The sequence below is a fragment of the Orcinus orca genome, chromosome 11, assembly GCF_937001465.1.
Source record: "Orcinus orca chromosome 11, mOrcOrc1.1, whole genome shotgun sequence".
NCBI classification, from domain to species: Eukaryota; Metazoa; Chordata; class Mammalia; order Artiodactyla; family Delphinidae; genus Orcinus; species Orcinus orca.
The window spans coordinates 97,323,056-97,345,187 of NC_064569.1; the positions used below are offsets into that span (position 1 = coordinate 97,323,056).

A 22,132-nucleotide genomic window follows, 5' to 3' on the forward strand; every position below is an offset into this window, starting at 1 on the left:
TTCCCTGCTCATTTCCATCCCACGTATGACTCTCTGATCCACCTCGTATTTACCCTAATTGTCTTTCTCATCCCAACAGAAAATAAACTTCAAGGCAAGTCTAGTCTTTTGTGCACTGCTGAATTCTTGAGTGCTTAGAAGAACCTGGCACACAGCGGGACCTTGCTATTTGTTCAAAGAAAGAGTGGATAAACAGTGTCTCCACACAGCCAATCAAATGAATGATTGCTCTGGGCAGCCACCCTGGGTCTTCTGTTAGAAAACTCTGACCTGGGGGCTTCCCTGGTGGCGCAGTGGTTAAGAGTCTGCCTGCCGATGCAGGGGACACGGGTTCGTGCCCTGGTCCAGGAAGATCTTACATGCCGCAGAGCGGCTGGGCCCGTGAGCCATGGCCGCTGAGCCTGCGCATCCGGAGCCTGTGCTCCGCAACGGGAGAGGCCACAACAGTGAGAGGCTCACGTACCGCAAAAAAACAAAAAACAAACAAAAAAAACTCTGACCTGGTCATGCTGCAAAAAAAATGGAAAAGAAAATAAGATTCCACTTTTTTCTTCTAAGAAATGCAAATTTCTTGATTGACAATATCAGTGCTGGAAAAGGGGGAATAAGGTATCTGGAGCCATAAAAGTGCCTATCCTTTGACTTGGTACCTACCCTTTGAAGACCTTCCTTGAGGAAATAAACACGGAATTATCATTACAGTATTATTTACGGAATTCACAAAATTAAAAAAAAATTAGCAACACTTTAGATGTCTAAAGTAGGAGAATGGTTAAATAAAACAATATTTCTAGAAGATGGATGACAGTGCAGCTATTTAGAATGTTTCAAGAAATAGTTTAACAATATGGTAAAATGTTTGCAGTGCACTAAGTGGAAAGGGGCCACAAAAGGGTCCAAATGATCACACGAGCACACACACACATGCACACACGTGTATATATACACACCCCAGTACTAACGCTTGTTCTCTGGATGAGGAATAAGCGAGGGCAGAGCCAGGCAGAGGACTGGGTGGGGCTCCCAAGCCGGGAGTCTTGCCTGCCCCACGGGTCGCGGTCCTGAGGCTGCGGGGCCGGGATAGCCTGCTTGCGAGCGACGTGGAGGAACGGCTGGTCGGGGAGCCCTGCTCGGTGTGACTGCCCTGGATGTGAATCTGCCCGCTCTCCACCTGTGCAGGGATCAGAGTGACACCCGGGTCACACTGAATCCCAGAGCCCTGGGGGGAGGGCGAGCATCTCTGCCGGGCGTGTGACACACGCACACGCGATGCACTTACAGAGGATGAACACTCAACGCACGCCCGAGATGACTGTATTGAGCCATCCACAGACACCCCTGGAATGTCTGCTGTGTGCCAGGCTCCTCGTTAGATGCTGGGGAGACAGAGGTAACAAGTAATCCTTAAGTAGTCTTGCCTGGGTGGGGTCTGGGGGGGAAGAGAGATGAGGGCCAGTCTCACAGGTGAGCAGAGATTATAACGGGTCGTGTGCTCTTGACGCAACTGATGGAAACAGCCTCCAGAGGAGGAAACCACTGAGCCAGGAGGTGAAGGAGGTACAGGTGCAAATCCTTGAAAACTGGCACCCGGGGTGCTATTATCCTTACTCGACAAGCTGGCGGGAAGTTCAGGAGAGCAGCGCCGGCTTCCTGCACCACCAGCGCTTTCCTCAACATCCCCAAAGCCACAGCCAGAGGCCAGGCTGTGGACACCGAGAGGGAGGGGACTATGTTTGTCACAAAGGTGGTTTCGCTGCCAGTTAGAGATATTCTTTTGCCGCTTGCAAAGATAATTATTGCATGTTCACTGTAGAAACTACAAACAGGGCACAAATTGAAAACAAAGATCGCTCATTACCCCGCCCCCAGCAGCACCACGGCCATCGCCTTTGTGCACAAGGGACCAGCCCTTGACCAGAAGGTCCCCAGGCCCCAGGGGACGCAGCCGCGCTGCTCCCCACCCCGTGCCACCTGGAGAAGCCTCTGGCCTCTGGAGGGTAGGGCCTCCTGGCTCTCCCATCAAGGGCAGTTGGGCTCGAGGCTGTTAGGCGCCCACATTCTGGTTCCCATCCTGCTCTCTGCAGAGCCGCTCAGCCACCACCGCCAGCCTAGCTCTGAGTGACTGGAGACGCCAGGGAAGAACAGATGGCTCCTGGTCTGGCGCTTTTGTGTCCCCAGCACTTCTCACGTGATCGTTATATCTGAATGGGGAAAAATAGTGCTTTTTCTATAACTAGAAGAAATGTTTCTCCTAATCAGAAAAGACACCACTATCTTCAGATGCAAATGTCACTTTCCAAAACTAACTACGCTTTACATAAAAGGTCCCCTCAGGATAGGAATCACAGCTGCAAGACGGAGAGGCGCCCACTTCCGTCCCCACTATTCTTTGGAGCAGGAGACGCTGGGCCTGCGTCCTCAGCGCTCCTCCCCGCAGCCCCCCATCTGACAACTGCGCACACCAGTGACTTTTCAAATGAAAAAAAAAAAAAAAACAAAGTAGACTCTTATGCACTATGGGTCTGACCCAGTTAGAGAATGATTTACATGTTTTGAAGGTATCTTCTCTCATTTATTCAAGGGTATTCATGGAACCTTGTTTTACTAAACAACTGTCCCTCTTGATGTCGCAGAGAAGTACGGGTCGCCTGTCCCAAAAGGAAGATTTCTGGTCCCCTTTGCGACGACATGACAGTGTTGGTGAAATACATAAAAGAAATAATGTCCCAACATATGGAGCACACAGTCATCAAAGAGCTGACTAATAACACCTCAATTTTATGGAGTTTTTCTCAGGCTCAAACGTAGCCACGTATGTCATTTAGTAAAAAGCAAGCTTTACAGTGTAATCCAGGGGTTCTGAATCCTGCCATTGCTTGGACCCACCCAAGAGGCCGCCCCAACCAGTGGGGGGTCAGAGGGAAGAAGCCCGCGTGGGAGGGGCCCGGGGGGAGGTCTGTGCAGAACTCACCCTGAGCCCACCCCTTCTGCCCCAGCTCAGGGCTCCTCGCGCCCCACAGCCCAGTGTCTCTGAGGTCGCCTTCCGCCCAGACTGGGCTGTCTCCCAGCGCGCACAGTGCCGGCTGATGAACTGGGGGAGCCCTGCAGGCACAGAGCTGGGACCCCCAGCCTGTGTCCCGTCCTCCTGGCGGCTCAGGCCAGATCCACCACCATTCCGCACCTGACACCAAACGTGAAGAAGGGGCAGACCCACCGGCCTCGAGAGCACAGCCAGGGAGCAGCAACCCAAGTTCCGCCCGACTGGGACCCAGCAGAAGTCGACCAGGGGCCAGACTGGTCAAGTGGAGGGGCCGGGCCTGGAGCGCGAGGACAGCTCGCCGTCAGCTGAGGGCTTTGGGGCTGCTCAGGGCTGAATGGAGCTCAGTTCTGCTCTTTCTTGTGATCTCAGGCAAGACGCACTCCCCTCTGCCTCATTTTCCTCACGAGAATAAAACCCGAACCGTCTCAAAGGTCAGGCCTGGGATCTCAACAAGAAAACCCTCACAGTGCTTCGCCCAATGCCCGGCAAACATGGGCGGCCGTTCTTGCTGTTCCTGCCGGTTGTTTTAATAGACATCTTTGCCTGGGTCAAGAGGTCGGGCAGAGCTGGGCTGAGTCCTGGTTCCTGGCCCACGCCGGCTCTATGGTGGGTCATCAGAGGGCAGAGGCACGTGGCGCCCGTTGTTGCCTGCAGGTCAAGCCAGCCTGCTGGGGAGGGAAGCCAGGTCTGAGACGTGGTCACGCACCTCGAGGAGGGCCCTCCACAGGACCCGGGCTCCTGACCAGCTGCTTCGGGCCCTGCAGGCGGAGCCGGGGCTTAGATTCAGGACAGCTAGGCTAGAGCCCTGCCATCTTCTGGCTGGATCTCAAGCAGTCCCCTCACTTCCCTGGGCCAAGGTTCTCAGTCTGTAAGGTCGTGACAGCCACACCAGTCAGAGGGAGCTGCCCGCAAGAATCATCCCAGGAGACAGGGGACAAACAGGGAGCATCCTGTCCTCTCAGGAAGGCACTGCACCAACCTGTCCCCCATAAAGACGAATTAACCCATCTCTGCTGCAGGGAACTCATATTTGAAAGGGGTTGGGGGATCCCCAAGTAAGAAACTTGTGACCCCAACCCAGAGCTGAGAGAGTGAGCCCAGGGCAAGAACAAGCCAGAGAGGGCAGGGCGCCCCAGGGGTTCACTGACCCTGGAATTCTGTTAGCTCATATTCAGTTTTATTGTACTCTTGTTTCAACAGCTCTGTTACAGGAATGATTCCATAACAGAGCCTTCTAGTGTCCTGTCAATAAGTTACGTCCAGCCACGTTCTTGGCTACCTTATAAAATCAATTTTGCATGAAATCGTATCCTAAGCAACTTCTCTAGGTAACCTGGAGGAGAGAACGTGGTAGGGAAGGGGTGGAGGGGTGGGCTGAGCTGTCAGATGATCTGGTAGGGCTGGAGACAGAGACACGCCATGTATCTGTTTGCTGGTGGCATGCTACATTCAAGGCCCATTTCCTCAACTCCCCTGTCTCCACATCCTTTGCCATTGGACTCCGGGGTTCCTCCCACTGAAGAGCTGAGAATATTTCCCTATCCTGTGGCTTTGGATTCAGCCATATGACTGCTTTGGCCAAGGGAACGTTAGCAGGTACAATGTGACCAAAGAATTAAAAAGTGCTTGTGTGATCTGCAAGCCTTCCTGTGTCTGTCGTGCTGCCTTGAGAGGAGCCCACGTGACTTCGCTCTGGTCCAAGAAGCAGAGATATCCCAGTCAGGCCACCAGAGCCGAGCCAGCCCAGATCAGCCAGCCCACAAGCAAAAGCCAAACGAATGCTCACAGTCCTGGAGGTTCCGTGGTTGTTTGTTACACGGCGATAGCTGACCACTTCAGTTCTGAATTTCTAGTTAGTGAGAAATAAAAGGTACTGAGCTCAGAGTACAGAGACGAGAAGGTGGCTTTTTGGCTGTCAGTGTTCCTTGACGATGGGCACTTTGCAAAGGGACTTTGTGATACCCCTCCTGTGGGTGTCCAAGTTGGCAGTCACCTGGCTAGGACAACATGGTTTAGCAAGGTCCATTCCAGCTGTCAGATTAGAAACATGTTAGTATATCAGTCTAACTATTATGAAGGTTATAATTAGCTAATCAGACTGCATGATTCTTCTACTAAGTTTTGTTCTGAATACTTAGGGATTCAATTATACAGTTTTTCCCATGATTCCTTATAGGAGGAAAAAAAAACAATCCCAAAACTTCATACAGAGTAAGAATACAGCAGGTAGCAAAAACTCCTAATTAGAAATACTCAGTAATGAATTCCTCTACTTCCTTTTAAAGAACAGTATAATTACTTCTAAGAATTGAAAAATTGCTTCATTTGATCAAATATTTTGATTAGCAAAGAAATTAATTGCACTGTATCTTCATTTGTATTTACAGTGAATTAATGAATGCTAAAAATAACAACAGCAGCAAAACTGCCTGTCAAAAAAAAAGATAAAACATTAAAAAAAATCCAGTTGAGAATAAAGTGAAAGCTCTGTGTGCAGACGTGCTGCTACAGACGCCTCCCGCCGGATCAAGGAACCAACTTTTGCGACTCCCAGAGCCCAGCACGCGAGGCCAAGGGTAGACGCTCGTCTGTCGGGAGGTCTGGAGGTCTTAGTGATCGATGAATTGGCCTCAGCGATCCAGTATGCTGTTTGCAGATTCAAAAGGGTGACACCAGAACTGCAGGCACAACCCCAGTTTCCCGGTGGCGTGACCGCTGCCCACACTGGGATCTCTGACCACGGAGGGATTCTTTCTAGGCAATGCATGAAGGCAGATCTGGAGATTCCAGGTTCCTTTTCCTTTGGAAAGGCTACAATCAAGTCAAGCTTCAAGTCAACTGAACCAAGGCTAACTGACACCCAGTCCTGGTGGCCGTCCTTCCCTGTGTCTCCTTCACCCAGGCGCTGGGCTGGGGCGTTGCAGAAGTTTCTCTAATCCTCCCATTGCCCTTCGAGGCAGCCATGGTTCTCCTTATTTCTAGACAAAGTAAGTGGGTCAGGACCCGGCCCAGTCCCCAGTCTACTCCCCTGTGAGCTGATGACTTCAGAGCTGTGCTCTCCCATCCTTCCATGATCCCAGCCCCACCACACGCATAAGTACAGAGCCCACCCAAGAGAGGAATATGCGAATTCATCAGCACTGACTGAGGGCCTACCGCGTGCCAGGCTCCATGCCAGGCAAGGGGAATAGAGCAGTGAACGGCAGAGACAAACCCCTGCCTTGGAGAAGCTGATGCTTTGAGATGCCCATGGAGGCAAGCACGGGGGACACCCACCCTAACAGCCCTGCCCCTTGGCCTCCCTCGCAGATCCTCTGCCCCTGGCCTCTCAGCCCACCTGACCCATGCTCTAGCCATGCCCAAAGTACACGTTTCCCATCTTGGGTCTCTGCACATGCTGTCCTTATGCCCGGGAAGCCTGGTCTCCCGGCGTCCAGACACGGTGTAAGCTCATCAGAGAGCTGATTATGCCGTCTCTGCCCCTGACCATGCAGACTTAGGCCCTCCCCCTTCGGCTCTCCGAGCTGACTCCCACCATACAGCTCGACATTCACAAAGGATCCATCCGACACCTCTGCACACACCCCGTGCACAAATCCTTTGGTAGCACGAAATTGCCACAAAATGCTGAGAAGTAGAGGAAACATTTAAGCTACGCCTTCAACCCTTTAATGTTCAAGAAACTCATGGCTGAATTCATGTATGAAACTATGAGATGAATTCTTCCACGCAAATAAATTACACACCGTATAATCACATCATTACTAAATATTATACAATAACCACGCACTCACTGAAGTAGGATAGAATAAAAACTAATAATGCAAACATTTGGTGTTTGTTATGTTCGGTACCATGCAAAGCTCTTTCTGCATTAACTCGCTTCATCCAAACACCAATCCTGTGGGGGGGACACTCGAGACAGCTCCCACTGACAGTAGGAAGCTGAGAGCAGGGGCCTGGCTCTGGTCTGAACTCTAATCCCAGCTCTGGCACTTCTAGCTGTGTGACCGGGAACGGATGCTGTGACCTCTCTGTTCCTCGGTCTCCCGATCCTTAAAAGGGATCTTAGGAGGGTTAGCTGAGTTAATTTAGGTAAAGTGCCTAGAACAGGGCCTGGCTCACAGCACGTGCCCAATGCGTACTAGCCACCGTTTGGATGCTGGTGTCTGACTGTGGGTGACAAGAAGATGACGGTAACTGGCTGGGCAAAATCACTAGGTAGGCCAGGGTCTGGCACACGCTGTCACACATGTGCTGAATGTGGGAAGGTAAGATTCTCCCAGTCAAACGGGGCAGCTAAAGCCAGAACGTGAGAGCTCACCTCCAAGCGAGACATGTAGGTATGTGGTAACAATTAAGAAACTGGTGCTGTCTGCAGCCTGGATTTGCTCTGCGAGGCTTGTTCGGAACAATGACTTCTTGGAGTGACTCCTGGCTTCCTGATATGGTCATGACCTTGTAGAATCAACGGTACAGCTCAACTCTGATGTTTAATTGACCCAAACACTGGCAATTGAATGAGACTGCAAATCAGACTGCCGTGGCCCTGGAGGGGGTCTGCGGGGATGGGCTGTGTCACAGTCCGCTTATTTTGAACATGTAGAGAGCCTGTACACGAATACCCTATACATGAATACCCTCATGTATTCCCACTGAGGGTAGGAATCAAGAGAGATCGCCAGCCCAGATTCGAGGGGAGTGCTGGCGAAAGCATCTGGAGAATGCGAGAGTGAGTGACAAATACAAGGTGGGACATCGGAGGAGCTGTACAGCATTCCCCAGAGACGGGCTGAGGCCCGGCCCTGCTGGCGCTGTACAGGGGTCAGGTGGAAGCAAGCCTGGCACAGCCCCCTTTGCTTTTCTGCAAGAGGCGTGGAAACCAGGTGGCCGAGCCCTGTCCTAATTCTGGCAGGGGCCCATCTGGCAGCTGCTAGAGAGGTAGGTGCCCAGTCCCTCGACTGTCCACACCCCTGGAGGCTGGGGAAGACGGGGGGACCTTCTACTCCTTCTGACTGGAGGCTCCAGATCAAGATGGGGCCCAGGATGCATGGGTGCTTCGACGCGCTCAGACTTGGGAGAAGCGTGTTAACCTCACGAGAATGGCGACGCGTCATGCTGGCTGTGGTCAGGTAACTTGAGCAGGTTGGCCCCTAACTGCTCCTCTGGTGCGATGATGTCATTTTCATACAGGGCGGTGGTTGACAATATTCCTTTTCCTTTAGCTCAGGCACGGCGGGCCCAGCAGCCCCTCACCCTGCACTGTCACCAAGGCCACCGCAAGTGTCCAAGCGGCCTGTGTTATCCCTCCCACCCTGCCATCTACTCAACCGTCTCCAGGACAGCAGGTAGTAATTATCCCATTGGCAAGTGGAAAGTGAGTGAAATTTAGGGGAAACATTCAAAAATCACCGAAATTGTATCAAGAGGACTTAGCCTTTCTCGCCATCAGAGGCAAGAGTAAATAACGGGGATGACATTTCTTAATTATTTCCTTAATTTATTTCCAATAACCTTCGAGGCTTTTCCTGAAAAGGAAATGTCCCCATTCTTTATAATGTTCATTAAAAATACATGGACACCATTATGTTTACAATAAAAAGAAAGATAAATCAAAGCAGCACTGTTGGCAACTAATATAAATGTGATGTTCATAAAAGATTACAAACATTTTGATGTGCTTTACGGTCTCTTGTTCAATTGAAAACTACAATCTTAAATTCTCTCTCGGAAAAAAATCATCTTCAAGTTACTCAACATCTCACTGGATGACTTTAAAGACAATATATTGTAAACACAAGGTAAGGACAGATCTCATTGGCTCTGTGTTAGCTAGAATGTGACAAAATAATTACTCTGCATTGAATAAGGATGCGTTTTGTTAAAAAAAATTCCATTATTTCCATGATAATAAAGTAGAAAGATTTTATATGGGTTTCTACCATGTCTTTTAAAAATTCTATTTCTGCTCTGAGCATTATTTTATATTCACGGAAGACACTGAAATTGCACTTTAAGACTTAAAAGAAATGTTAAACAGCAATGATTTCTAAAAACAAGTAGTGATACTCTATACAGTTTGCACGTAGCATTTTGAATGTAAAATGTTTTTCCCAGAAGTGAAAAAGAGGTATTTGCTGAGGGCAGACATTCAGATAATGTTTTCACCTCGTTTGTGAGAATCTTATGAAAAAGGTGTTACTGCTGACGTCCAGAGCTTGTCTTGTTTTTTCTTTTTTACTCTTCAACCAAGGCTCTGGTAGCATTTCAGTTTTAATACCTCGTTCCTCTTCTTTTGTGCCACCTGAGCTAGTGTTTCTTGTCCTGACTCGGGTGTGATGCTCCCGGTGGCACCAGGCATGCCCTTTGCTCCTGTCTGCAGAGCCTGACGGAGTCTCGTCGTCCACAGCTCCCCGGGCTCCAGGCCGAGCTCGGTGTCTCAAGAGTGACGTGCGGCCCACGCGCTGAGCCGACGGTGCGCGGTTGATCTGCGCCAGCCCGTGACCCCCACTTTGAGAAACGCTTCAGTGGGGCAGCGGAAAGAGCCAGCAGCCAAAAAGCCAGGGCCGAGCCACACGTCAGGGCCGATCCGCACGCCAGGATCTGAAAGTAACGCGGCACCTGTTCTGAAAGCAGCCGAGATGCTTTTCCCCTGCTGTGCGTGATGGACACGCGAGACACAGAGCAATACGAGTTTTGGGGGGCAGACTTAGCGGTGCACCCCGACTGAGAACCGGATCATGAGCAGGGCTAAAATCGTCATCTTTGTGCGCTCCATCTCCTCAAGCCTTACGGGACTCCTTAGCTACCTTTCCAGCTGTCCCTGTTCCAAGAACGGATTCGGTTTGGCTGGCGATTATTCACAGCAAACTTCCTTTGCGAGAAGAGGTCCCGACTGCCTTAATTACATTTTGGTAATCTCCTTTTAATTACTTGCCGCCATGCATCCCCTAGAGGAAGGGATGGCTGATGTATTTAATGAGCTCGAGGAGGATGCATTAACTCTTCCTATTGTTTGTGACTTCTTTTCCTTCTATTAAGAACATCAGCTCAGGACTAAACTTCCGGAACCATCACTATGTACACGGTCACGGCTCTCACACAGCCACTTTGCCATCTCAGCCTCCCTTGAGGAAGCTGACCCAGGTCCCTGCTCAGAAGTCTTAAGGAGTCTCCTGCCGCTCAGAGAAAGGGACCTGAACTCCGGAGCGAGGGACGCAGGGCCCCGGTGGTCGGCCCCTGCTGCCCTCCTCCCTCTTCAAAAAAACGGGGCAGAAGAAACCCCCAATGCACCCTGAACAGTATGGTCGCCCCACACTGAGTCTTCACACCCCACATCCTTTCAAGCTGGAAGTCCCAACCTCAACTTGTCCTTCCGGTAAAGGCACCTCTGCTCAAGCACTGGCTTCTCAGCAGGACTTCCCACCCCCAGGCCGGTGTGGGGCTGATGCCACTTAGTCCCAAGCACCCACTGCACACGGACAGCGAAAGCGGGGGGTGAGGGCAAACAGTGGGCCAGTCTGTGCCACCTCTGAGTCCCCGCTGCCCCGCCAGCCTCCATGTCCCCTCCTGTCTCGAAACACATCTCCCACCGTCATTCACGTTGCAATTAATCCTAGAACCTCCTCGCAAGGACGTTCAGCAAAGTTCTTCCAGAGGCAAAGGGGGCTTTGCGAAGAAATCAGGTAGGACGAATGTCAGGGGAAGCGCGTGGCAACGTTTGAAGCTTTGGAGACGTTTGCCCCTGGTTCCGGGAACTCAAGGGTCGGCAGAGATGCTCAGAGTGACCGTGAGTGAGGACGAGCCGCGTCCTCTGCCTGCAGGCTGTGTGACCTCTGGACACAGCCCGTCAAGATTCAGCGTGGCCAGTGGAGTCCTCCAGTGGGAGCCGCTGGAAGGGTTTGGGCACGTACTTATAGGTGCTCGGCAAGGACACTCTACAGTAATTAGAACTCGGAACACTGGAAGTCGCTTCAAGACCAGCGATGGGGCATCGGCGAAGCCAATGAAGCTGATTGCTGACCCAGGACACCTGTCTTCCCGCTCCCTTCCCCATTCAAAGGCCCAAAGCCTGGGCCACTCCTGACTCATTCTCTTACCTTCCCCTTTCCAAATGTATCCAGAAGCAGCCACGCCAGCAGCATCCCTCCCCAGGGTGCGCCCGCCTCCCTACTGGCTCTGGGCGCCCCCGGGCGCCCTCCCCGAGCCTTCCCCACCCGGTGTCCACCGTGACTTCTCTAAAATGTTAGTTGGTCATGGTCACGACGCTCCTCTCCCCACACCTTCCCTGGGTCTCCATGTTATTCAGAGTCGAAGTGAGCTACACGGCTGCCCCCCTCATCCGTCCCTCCCGCCCACCCAGGCAGCCACACCTCAAGCCCCGAGGGCTCCCTCCTGCTGGGTCTCTGCAGGGTTGTGCTCCGACAGCCCCTCCCTAGAGGTCACTGAGTCCCTCCCTGCCCTCCGCTGGGTCTCAGCTCAGATGTCCGCTTCTCACCAGGCTACCCTTCTGTCTGGGTTTATTTTATCCCACAGCACATACTGGCTTCTGACATCTGGTACATATTCTCATCTCTCGTCCGTCTCCCTCGCTAGAACGCAGGCCCCTGGCTGACCTCAGGACCCGCTCAGTGCTGGGTACACAGCGGGCGCACAGGAAATGCTGGCTGATGGACAGAGTGACTGGGATGGTACACATCCACCCCACTTTGTCTCTAAAGCAAAGTGATTTGCGTTAGAGACAAATCACTGACGTGGAAATGCCCGCGATATCACAGGAAGTGAAAAGGCAGCTCCAGAGGGACATGCAGGGGTCCCAGAGGAGGAGCTGGGCAGCTGGGGTGGGAAAGCCGAGCCCTCTCTCCTACCTGGGGGTGGTTAGGGAATGGAGGGGAGGGGAGGTGCTGAGAGACAGGAAGGTGCAGCTGGAGAAACAACATGGGGTACAGTGGCTGCCTTTGGGAAGCAGGACTGTGGTGAACAGTTGATCAAGTGATCTCTGCTTTTAAATCTTTTGCAACAATTCAATTTTATTTCTATATGGGCATATACTACTTTGATACAAATAATACACCTTTGTTTAAAAAAGAGTCTTGGGACTTCCCTGGTGGTGCAGTGGTTAAGAATCCACCCGCCAGTGCAGGGGACATGGGGTCGATTCCTGGTCGGGGAAGATCCCACAGGCCACGCAGCAATTAAACCTGTGCGCCACAACTACTGAGCCTGCGTGCCGCCAGTAGAGCCTGCAAGTAGCTCACAACTACTGAGCCCGCGCGCCTAGAGCCCGTGCTCCGCGACGAAGAGTAGCCCCCATTCACCACAACTAGAGAAAGCCCGTGCACAGCAACGAAGACCCAACGCAGCCAAAACATAAATAAATTAATTAAAATTAATAAAATTAATAAAAAATAATAAAATAAAATTTTAAAGTTCAAAGAAAAATAAATTTTAAAATATTAAAGAGTCTTTTAAGAGTTGCGAGAATCCCCAACCACCCCCTAATTCAGCAGCATATACTCTCTGTCCTTGACCTCACCCCCAAAGGATATTTGTATAAAAAAGAGAATTAGAGATAAATATACCAACATGTTAACACTGTTCGTCCCTAGGGCTGACTTTAATTCTGTCCTTCAAAATGACTGGTATATTCCTAATCATGTAAAATGGACACAGATTACTTCTACAAATATTAGCTTAAACCATATGAAATTGTCAATATTCAATCATTTAGGACTCTAAAAATGGTGATTTCATATGATTCAACCTAATAGAAAAAATTATTTTTTAAAAATGGGGCTGCTTTCAAGATCAATAAAAGTATTCCTATCCTTTGAGCCCAGTTATTTTATTTCTTGGATTCTTTCTTTAGGAAGAAGGTCCAAAATGTGTACATAGACTTGCATACAAAGTGTTCATGGCCCAGCAAATTACAGTGGCGAAAGCTGGAAAAAAAACAAAACGCTTAAAAATAAGGAGTTGATGGAATGTTATGCAGACATTTTAACTCATGTTTGGAAGAACTTTAAGTGACTTGGTGGAATTTAATGTTAAAGGAAAAACAGCAAGATACATGATTATATCTAAAATGTTATCTCCACTATGTAAAAACACGCATTACATCTGGACACTCACGTTCATGGCGGCATTATTCACAGTACCGTAGCTAAAACGTGGAAGCAACCCAAGTGTTCACTGGATAGGATAGAAATAGAGGTATCCATAGATCAGTGGATACACAAAACATGGTCTATCCATACAGTGGAGTATTATGAGACTTAAAAAGGAAGGAAGTTCTGACCGTGCTACAAGAGGATAAACCCTGAAGACATCACGCTCAGTAAAATAAGCCAGACGCAAAAGGACAAGTACCGCAGGTTTCACTCGTCTGAGGCACCTGGAGTCGTCAAATTCCTAGAGAAAGTAGAACGGGGGGTGCCAGGGGCTGGGGGAGGGGGGTTGGGGAGTTAGTGTTTAATGGGGACAGGGTTTCAGTTTTGCAAGACGAAGAGAGTTCTGCAGGTGGACGGTGGTGATGATTACACAGCAACGTGAATGGACTTCATGCCACTGAGCTGTGCATTAACTTAAAAAGGGTTAAGATGGCAAACTTTATGGTTTGGGGGTAAATGCATTAAAAATAGACGAAGAAGCTCTCCGAGGCAGCGTGGCCCTTGGGAAGAAGACAGCTCTGAAGCTGAACTGCCTGGCGTCCACTCCAGCTGCGGAGGCGGGTACCTGACTTTGGGACCCACGTGTTCCACCTGTATCCCCTCCCTCATCTGGGCAGCAAACCAGGTGAGCAAATGCCAGGGGGAGGGCCCAGAGCTCAACAGGTCTCACTAAACCGTATGGAGGTTGTTCCTGTCATCACACCATCATCACAGGGTTAAACGACTATCTTCTTTTTTTTACACTTTCCTGTATTTTCCAAATTTTTCACAATATGTATTTCTTTTAAAATCAGAAAAAAAGTATAATTCACATAAAAATAGTGACAGTTCCCACAGACAAAGAGAAAGGACAAGTCACAGACCAGGAGAAGACACTTGCAACGCCCATACCAACAAAGGAGTGGAATCCTTTCAGGCAGTTCTCAGACGAGGGAGCCTGGATGGCTGATAACATTTGAAAGCCTTGGCGGAAATGAAACTCCCGATAACACCAAGGGCTCCGGGATGCGGCGCGTCAGCAGCCCTCCCACGTGGCTGGCGGGAGCGTGCGCTGACTGACAGGTGCAGCCACCGTGGCGGTGTCTGTGGAGTTCAACTTGTGCCCCCGCCCCCTCCCGCAGCCGTTCCACGCAGAGTGACCCCGAGTGTGCAAAGGACACAGTCACAGAAGGCTGACCGTGCCCTGCTCGTAACGGAGAAAACCGCAAACCGCCTGTATGCCATTAGCAGGACGACGACTGAACGGAGTTTGTTCATTCAATAGAATATATTCATTTATCATTTAATTGGCTAATTTTATGGCAGCTTGAGCGAGTGAACTAAAGCCAATGTAGCAACACGGACCAATCTTAAATTCATGATATTAAGCGAGAAAAACACAAGTGCCAAAGACAGAATTTGATACAATATCATATATATAAAGTTTTGAAACAGGCAACAAAATAGTATATTTTGTTAGGAAACGTCCATCTAAATGGCAGAGATGAAAATGCTCACACGCCCCAGAGGAGACGGCACAGCCTTCAGAGACCTGGAGTCGGGAGCCAGGCTTCTGGGGCCACAAGCCAGCTCTACTGCCACCTTCGGGGTGACTGTGCGCAATGACTTGTGTGTGCCCCAGTCCTCGTCTATAAGATGGGATATTACTAGCATGTGCCTCGTAGTGATAGCAAAAGAATTAGACCCGTTAATATCTATAGAGGACTAAGAATGGTGCCTTGCCCTCAGGAAGCACTATATTGAGTTTGCTGCTGTTATTATTACTACAATGAGTCTCAGACCTTAAAAACGCTCATGCCATTTGCTCTAGCAATCTCGTTTCCAAGAATGTATCCCAGATCAAGGATTTATGAACTCGGGTGTTCACTATATACAAAAGTGTGCAATTGGAAATGACCCCAGTGGCCAGCTACAGGAGGACAGTTAAATACATTTCAGCACAAGCCTGTTGTGACTTAGATGTTGCACTATTTTTGGATTTTTCCTATTTGTTTTCATCTCCCTTTCCATGGCGGCAGGTACACCTGTGTGTCCATTCTCACTCAGCACAGAATGGTGACCAAAGAGATCCAAGTTGGCTGAAACTAGATTGTAATTGTCGCTAATGATGTAGGTCCAGTTACATTTAGAAATGGAGAAACAGCCTCAGAAGGAACAGCTCGTGCTGCCAGAGAAGTGGTCCCGGGAAGGAACTGTGGTCAGCCACCCACCCTCCTCCAGGAAGCCCTCTTAGACTTCCCCCAGGACTCTACTAACTCCATTATTACCCCTACCTCAGGCTTGGCTGACACATGGCCCAGGGCCTGACACATAGTGGATCCTCAACAAATGTCTCCCAAGTGGGTCCCAATTCCCCCATCGCTGGTTCAGGGCCTGACGTGTAGTGGCCTCACTTCTCTCGACACTAGGTCATCTACAGGGATCTAAGATTCTTAGAACTCATTAAAACAACCAGACAAAAGCAGGCTCTCCTAAACTTCTTTGAAAATAAACAAAATAATAGAATAGAATAGAATAACTTTCTAATGAATTAAAGGATACGTATTTACCTTCTAACACTACGTAGAATTTATATCAATTTTTCATTTAGAATGAGCTAATTAACTGAGGTGATGGCCAATTTATCTGTTGTGGTTTTAATCAATTATCTATTTTGCAAACACTAATTTTAGCCCATTTTCAAAAAGAAATGCTTATGTGCTGCATACATTCTTACCTCCTCAAGGTAACTGTTGAAGTTCTGGAGAAAATATTTCCAATTTATATACGGGGTGAGATGAATTCTTAGTTTTCTCAAAAAATAATGATACTGGGTATCTGTTAGTTTGTAACAGAAATCCTTAAGAACTTGTCCAAAATCCGAAGCCTTTACAAACCCAGTGTCCTCTTTATCCAGTGCAGAAAATGCCTACAATTAAAAAAAAAAGGCAGATGTTACTGTCAAGTGAATATTTCAAAAATATTTTTCCTAAGTATTGCTTTTCTGAATGCAAATGAAATCAAGTGAACGTGAGTCCCCTGCAGATTCTAAATTACTAAATAAACGCACAAGGACTGAAGACAGACAGGTAGGATGTGCACCCCGTCTGAGCGTTGACGTGTTGTTGAGGAAACTCGCCTTAGTCCCTCCTCTTTGGATACGAAGACGAAGAGGTGTGAAAGAGGAGCCCCGGTCCTCGCAGGTCCTGAGGAGGCTCCGAGGCACGAGGGCACTTGCCCGAGGTCTCTGCATCATTAAATTCTACTCCCCAGTGAATCACCTGTGAGTGAGAAGCTCAGGTGCTACCCCACTGCATCCAGGTGCGGGGCAGGGGTCTCACGATAGGAGTCTGACGTGGGAAGCGGCCAGGAGGAGGAGTGAGGGACTGCCCCATCCCACCCACACCCCAGGGCATGAACACCGAGGCTCTGTCCTTTACGGTGGGGGAGACCCCCCTGCCCGCGCCTGTGCAGAGGGGCTGGGGCAGCCGGCGCCAGCCCAGCAGTAAAGCAGTCAAACCGAAGTGCAAACATTTGCTATAAAAAGAAAGCACATTTTTTCCCATCTGTTGAAACAAAATCATTCATTTCTATTGCACCAGAAAATCCGTATCAAGGGGTAAGTTAAGATCTTAGTTTTTTAAGAAAGAATTTAACGTGCTTGCAGACCCAAGCCCAAATCCCCTTGCGGTTAATTCTCACTCAGGACTAAGTGGGCACACCCTACCCGTCCACAAGGTGTTATACAGGTAACCAAGTTAACCTTCATACTGTCTGGCTTCAAGCTTTCATTAGCCTGTGTAGATACGACACAGCCAGGGTACAGTGGAAAACCTCTGGCTGCACAGCCAGGTGGTAGACTCTGAACCCTGGCTGTGTCGCCCACCATAAACCCTTAACCTCTCTGATCTTAACTTCATCGGTATAAAAAGAGGGACAACAGAACTCGTGTTGGCCCAAGTTTTACTATGGCAACCTGAAGACGCACCTGTCCAGGCACCCGGCGCACAGTGGATCTCGGCACATGTTCAGGAGAATGGCGGTCAACATGAAGGGAGCTGACCGAGCATTCTGTTCCGAGGGCGTTAGAAGGTGCTGCGGTGCCGCAAGGCTCAGTGGACCCAAGGGCTGAGCTGGGGTCTGGCTCGCTGTGGCCACGGGACCTGCACTTCCCTGGGGCTGTGTGGCTTCCCCGCGTGTCAGTCCAGCCTGACAAGCCACGGGGCGGGTGGAAGAATCAAATATGCCAAGGCTTAGGGATCCATGAAACTCTACATAAATATAGGGTATTGCTGTGTCATTTCAGAAACAAGACGCTGCATCGAGACGCGTCTCCAGTGACACAAGGAGCTGCACCCTGTGTCCGGTACCCTTTCTGACAGCCATCCTCAGACATCGTCATTCCCTCCTCGCCCCGCTGCCCCAAATGCCCTCCCCCTCCAGGCCCCCTGCCAGTCTCTTGGCCAGAGAATCTCACTCTCTTGCTTAAAACCTCGTCTCCTAAGGAGTATTTCTCAGAAATGAGAACCGTGGTTCCTCCCACAGGTTCCATGGACCTCAGTCTGAGACACATCCCGATACATGTGACGTGGTGCCACCCTAAACTGGAATGGGGCAGAGCCAGCCTGCGAATGGATTTATTTGGCCTGCACGGTGCTTTTGACAAATCTGAAGCACGTGCTGACATTTAGAAGTCAGGAGGCTTCACAGCTTCTCAGGAAAAATACAAAGATCTAGCAGAGCGGGGACCATTTTTCAGCTCAGCAGCAGTCGGCAGGGGCTGGGGAGGAGCTGCGCTCTACACAGGGCTGTGCCTCTGGCCTGCTGTGGCCGCGGCCTGGCCCCTTCATCACTTTTGTACTTCTGGTCCCTGTGCCCATCCGAGTTTGCAGTCCTCACGCGGTGACCACTGGGCCAGGACAACCTGGTGTCGAAAGGGGTACAGATGGTCTTTCTAGATGGCCCACAATGTGTTCATACTAATTTTTCTTTGATCTTTAGATAGTCATTAAAATAAAGACACAGATATGCTAAATCCTCACAGAGAATTCCTGCATGCAAACAATGTCTGCTGTCGGGAGGAAGGCCACGCTTGCCGGCATTCCAGAACGTTCACGAGCTGGCTGGGCTGCCCTGCCTTTCTCCTTGTCTCCCACTGAACCTTGGACTGCAGGGCCCAGCTTGCCTCCCGGTGCTGAGAGGACGCAGGCCTTCAGCGAGGTGGGCCTCGGTGTCAGCGTGGGGCTGAGGGTCTGCATGTGGCAGACACAGAGGCAACCCTGCTGGGACTGTGCTGTCTGGACAGCACGCGCCCAGCATCACCCGGGAAGCCCTGTGTTCACCGACTCATTAGGCTGCAAGGCCTGTCCTCTGCACACAGCATCTCTCTACCCATGGCTCCTGCAGGGGGAACTCATGTGGGGACCCACAAAGGGGACCAGCACCCGGTGGGGAGCGCGGCCCAAGCACTGTCTTCCAAGGATGGGCCCCGCAGTGCCATGCCCACGTACACCGGGTCTCGGCACGCCCCCCCGGGGTCACACAGACGTCAGCCTAAATGTCAGTGTACTCCGGGGACCCCGTTCTTACACCCCCTGCCCTGGGCTCCCAGTCACGGTGAGGCTTTGTGCCACCGCCTGGCCCCGGCCAACATCTTCAAGGCCACCTGGCGTCACTCATTCCCCACTGGCGTCACTCATTCCCCACTGGCCCAGGCTCCCCTGAGGCCTCTGTCCTCTGCCCTCTGCCCAGAACTCCTTGCCCTCACTGCAGACCCAGCCTTTGCTAAACACCGAGCACTTTCGTCTCACAGAACACATGCTGGGCACACTCACGGTAGCTTTGTACAGAGCAAAAGCGGATACACATTTGCTCCAGTGAACAATCTGTTCTCGACCAACCATCGAGTTCTGATGCCCCAAGGAGAGTGGCGAGAGGTGGAGGGGCCCAGGATGAGGGGCAGGGCTGAGAGCTGGTTTTAGGAATTGGCGTGAACCCCAGAACTTCAGTTTCCACAGTAAAAAGCATGTGCTTTCTCTCATACCGTTGACAAAGCCGGACTGGAGGAGGCAACAACCTCCTGGACGTTCTTCAGAACCTCCTCTGGACTTAGGGTCGCAAAATTGATCGGCACGCTCTCCTCCTTCTCTTGTGGCTGAGGTTTTGTCAGCTTGCTATTCTCCACTGCTCTCAAGAAGTCGAGGTAATTGATGGAATTACCATGCCAGCTGATTCCCCAACTTGTCCCAAAAGAAAGAAAACAATATATTAATTAAAAAAAAAATCACTTATTCATTCAACAAACACTTGCTGAGCACAGAACAGTGTGGAGAACATGAATAATGTTGAGACATGGTTCCCTGGCCTGTAGGTGCACGCACACCGGTCAGCTATGCTATTAGACGAGCACACACGAAGACTGCAGTCTAAGGGCACAGGGGAAGGGCTATGACAGGAGAGAGCGCGGGGCCACTGCCGGCTGGGGGGGCCACAGACTGTCCTGCCCTGAAGCTCTGAGACTTGAAGGCTGGACGGTGGGCTCATGGGCTTGAAGAGCAGAGGATGGAGAGGAGGCCTGGCTGAGGAATCTGGCCCCGTGGCGGGGGCAGATGAAGGTGCTTCGGCAGGGTCGTGACATGTGCAGAGTCGGATCCTGGGGAAATACATGTGATGGTGATGGCAGAGCTGGTCTGGGGGCAGGACTGTGGGGTCGGCGGGGGGGGCCTGCGCTGCGGAATGGGAATCTGACAATAAGGGAAGTACAATAAAGACAGTGAAAAGGAAAAGAGGAACTGAGTAAAATAGATGCTAAATCCTTTTTCAAGAATGGTTGAAATTATGCTGTCAAGCTGAAAGCACTCAAAACATATTTTTACAAAACCTACATCGTTTAGTATTTTCTCAGTTAGAAATTCCATCTGGGTGTGTGTCTCTGTGTCTCAACAAGGACATCCACGCAGAAAAAGAGCACTCCGACACAGAAGAAAATACCTTTATCTTCTACAAGAATACATCGTGAGAGCAAATCCACGTTTCGTGAGAATATAGAGCATATTTATGAACCATGTAAAATAACTCAAAATAAAGCTTAATTGCATTCAAAGTTCACATCTCTGTAGCTTAGATTCCCTGAGGATTGCTGGCACCTTGACACCTGAACTTTCTTTCATCAGGATGGAGCGTGTGTCAAAGAACAGCTTGGAACGTCGGGAAGCTGGAGAGGAAAGTTTCCAGCGACTCGGGTATCTGCTCCTAGAGAGAACAAGCCAAGGGTTGTGCTTCTCCAGCCCACAGCTGCAGAGCTGCCATCCACAGGCCCCGCGTTGCTGGCTTACACGACGGAGACACGGAGGAAAAGGATAATCAGCTCTATTTCATCAGCAGGATAAATTGCCAACTTGGTATTAAAATTTAGTAATAAAATCAAATGCATATGCTAATCTCAGTATTATTTAGAAAAGTCTATTTTGGATCTAGGAAAGAACAATCTACATATAATTACAAATAACAGAGATGTTTATCATCAAGAGGTCTTTGAGAAGAAACAAGCGGCTGAGCAACGGATCCTTATTAAGGTTTTGATTCGTAAAAAAGTTGATCACCCCACTGACAGGTGGACTACAGAAATTCCACAGCCCTTGTGTCGTTGCTTATAAAAGTATCGAGCCTAACTACGTTTTAACAAGACTCTCTTGTAATCATTTAGTTAATTATTTATCTGGCGCTATTTTTCCATGGTTTATTCACTGAATGCATTTGAATTCTTGTTCAGCTGGAAATAGATTTAGTGAGAGGAGACCATGTTTAAGGAAGAAAAGAACATACAGGCATTTGAGGATGAAACGGTCCTCTTTCCCCTATACACACATTCACACACACACACTCAACACACACTCACGTACACACTCATACACTTGCACACACTCACACATACACATACACACACACAGACAATGGGGCACTGTCCTTCAAAGCTTTACGGGAAAATGATATTCTCCCTAGGAGTCTATGTTCAGGCGAGCTAACAATGTGTGTGAAGGAAAATAAAAAATAGTTTCAGACAAAGAACTGAGAAAATTTATTTCCTGTTCCCCCACTTTCTTAGGAAATTACTCCAGGAAGTACTCCAGCAAAATAAGAATGTAAATTAATAAATAAAAAGATGTGGGATATAAGAAACAGGGGATCCAGCCCTGGAGAATAGTGGGGACAGCCCAGGACACTCTTGGGTGACAGACCTGGAATGGGAGAGTGGGGAGCGAGGCTCTAGGATGGAGGACAGCAGGAGAAAAATGGAGAGAACAGAAAGTGGTGCAGAATTCCGGGGAAAGCTGAAGGTTGACAATGTTGAACTTCACCCGAGCCCCGTGTTCAGAAAACAGCAATGGTTAAAGAGATCACCCTACTCTCTATGTCCTTGGAAGCAGCTTACAGTGAAGAACTGCCTTTCCCCAAATGGCTTAGAAAAGATGCATGGGTACCCCCAGGTTTGCCTACAAAAAGGTGGACACAGAGGCCCAGGGATAGTGCCACTGAGAAGAAAGCTAATTTTCATTCATTACCCGGACACTGAATATTATGAATTATGAATATGTACATAGTCATAATTATGAAATGTCGTTTAATGGTTTTTGAGTTTTATAATCAAGCAATGAACCAAGCAGAGAGGACCTGGTTGTGGCTGTAGGACATTTAGAAGTTAAATTTAACTAGCTCTTCCAAAGAAAAACTGTAGCTGACAAAAGATGGGACATGGAGAGGGAAAGTGATAGGAAGGGGGGGAGCTCTGACACTTGGAAGTGTCCCTTTCATCTTCACAATAAGAAAGAAGCTGAACAAACTGAAAACCAATGGTTTTTCTTGGTCCCATCAGAAAATTGAGGTCACAGGGCAAAACGTCACCCCAAAATCTGGAGAGATGGGTGAACAGAGAGAATTACAGCCA

General features: G+C 49.6%; 1 protein-coding gene across 1 annotated transcript in view; it reads right to left on the bottom strand.

Moving 5' to 3' along the window:
* The window catches only part of EFCAB6 (EF-hand calcium binding domain 6), a 177,931-nt gene that overhangs the window by 24,080 nt on the left and 131,719 nt on the right, over positions 1-22,132 (bottom strand). The window contains 2 exon segments of the mRNA XM_033404957.2: positions 15,926-16,117; positions 19,232-19,427. Of these exon segments, the coding sequence (XP_033260848.2) occupies positions 15,926-16,117; positions 19,232-19,427 (388 nt within the window).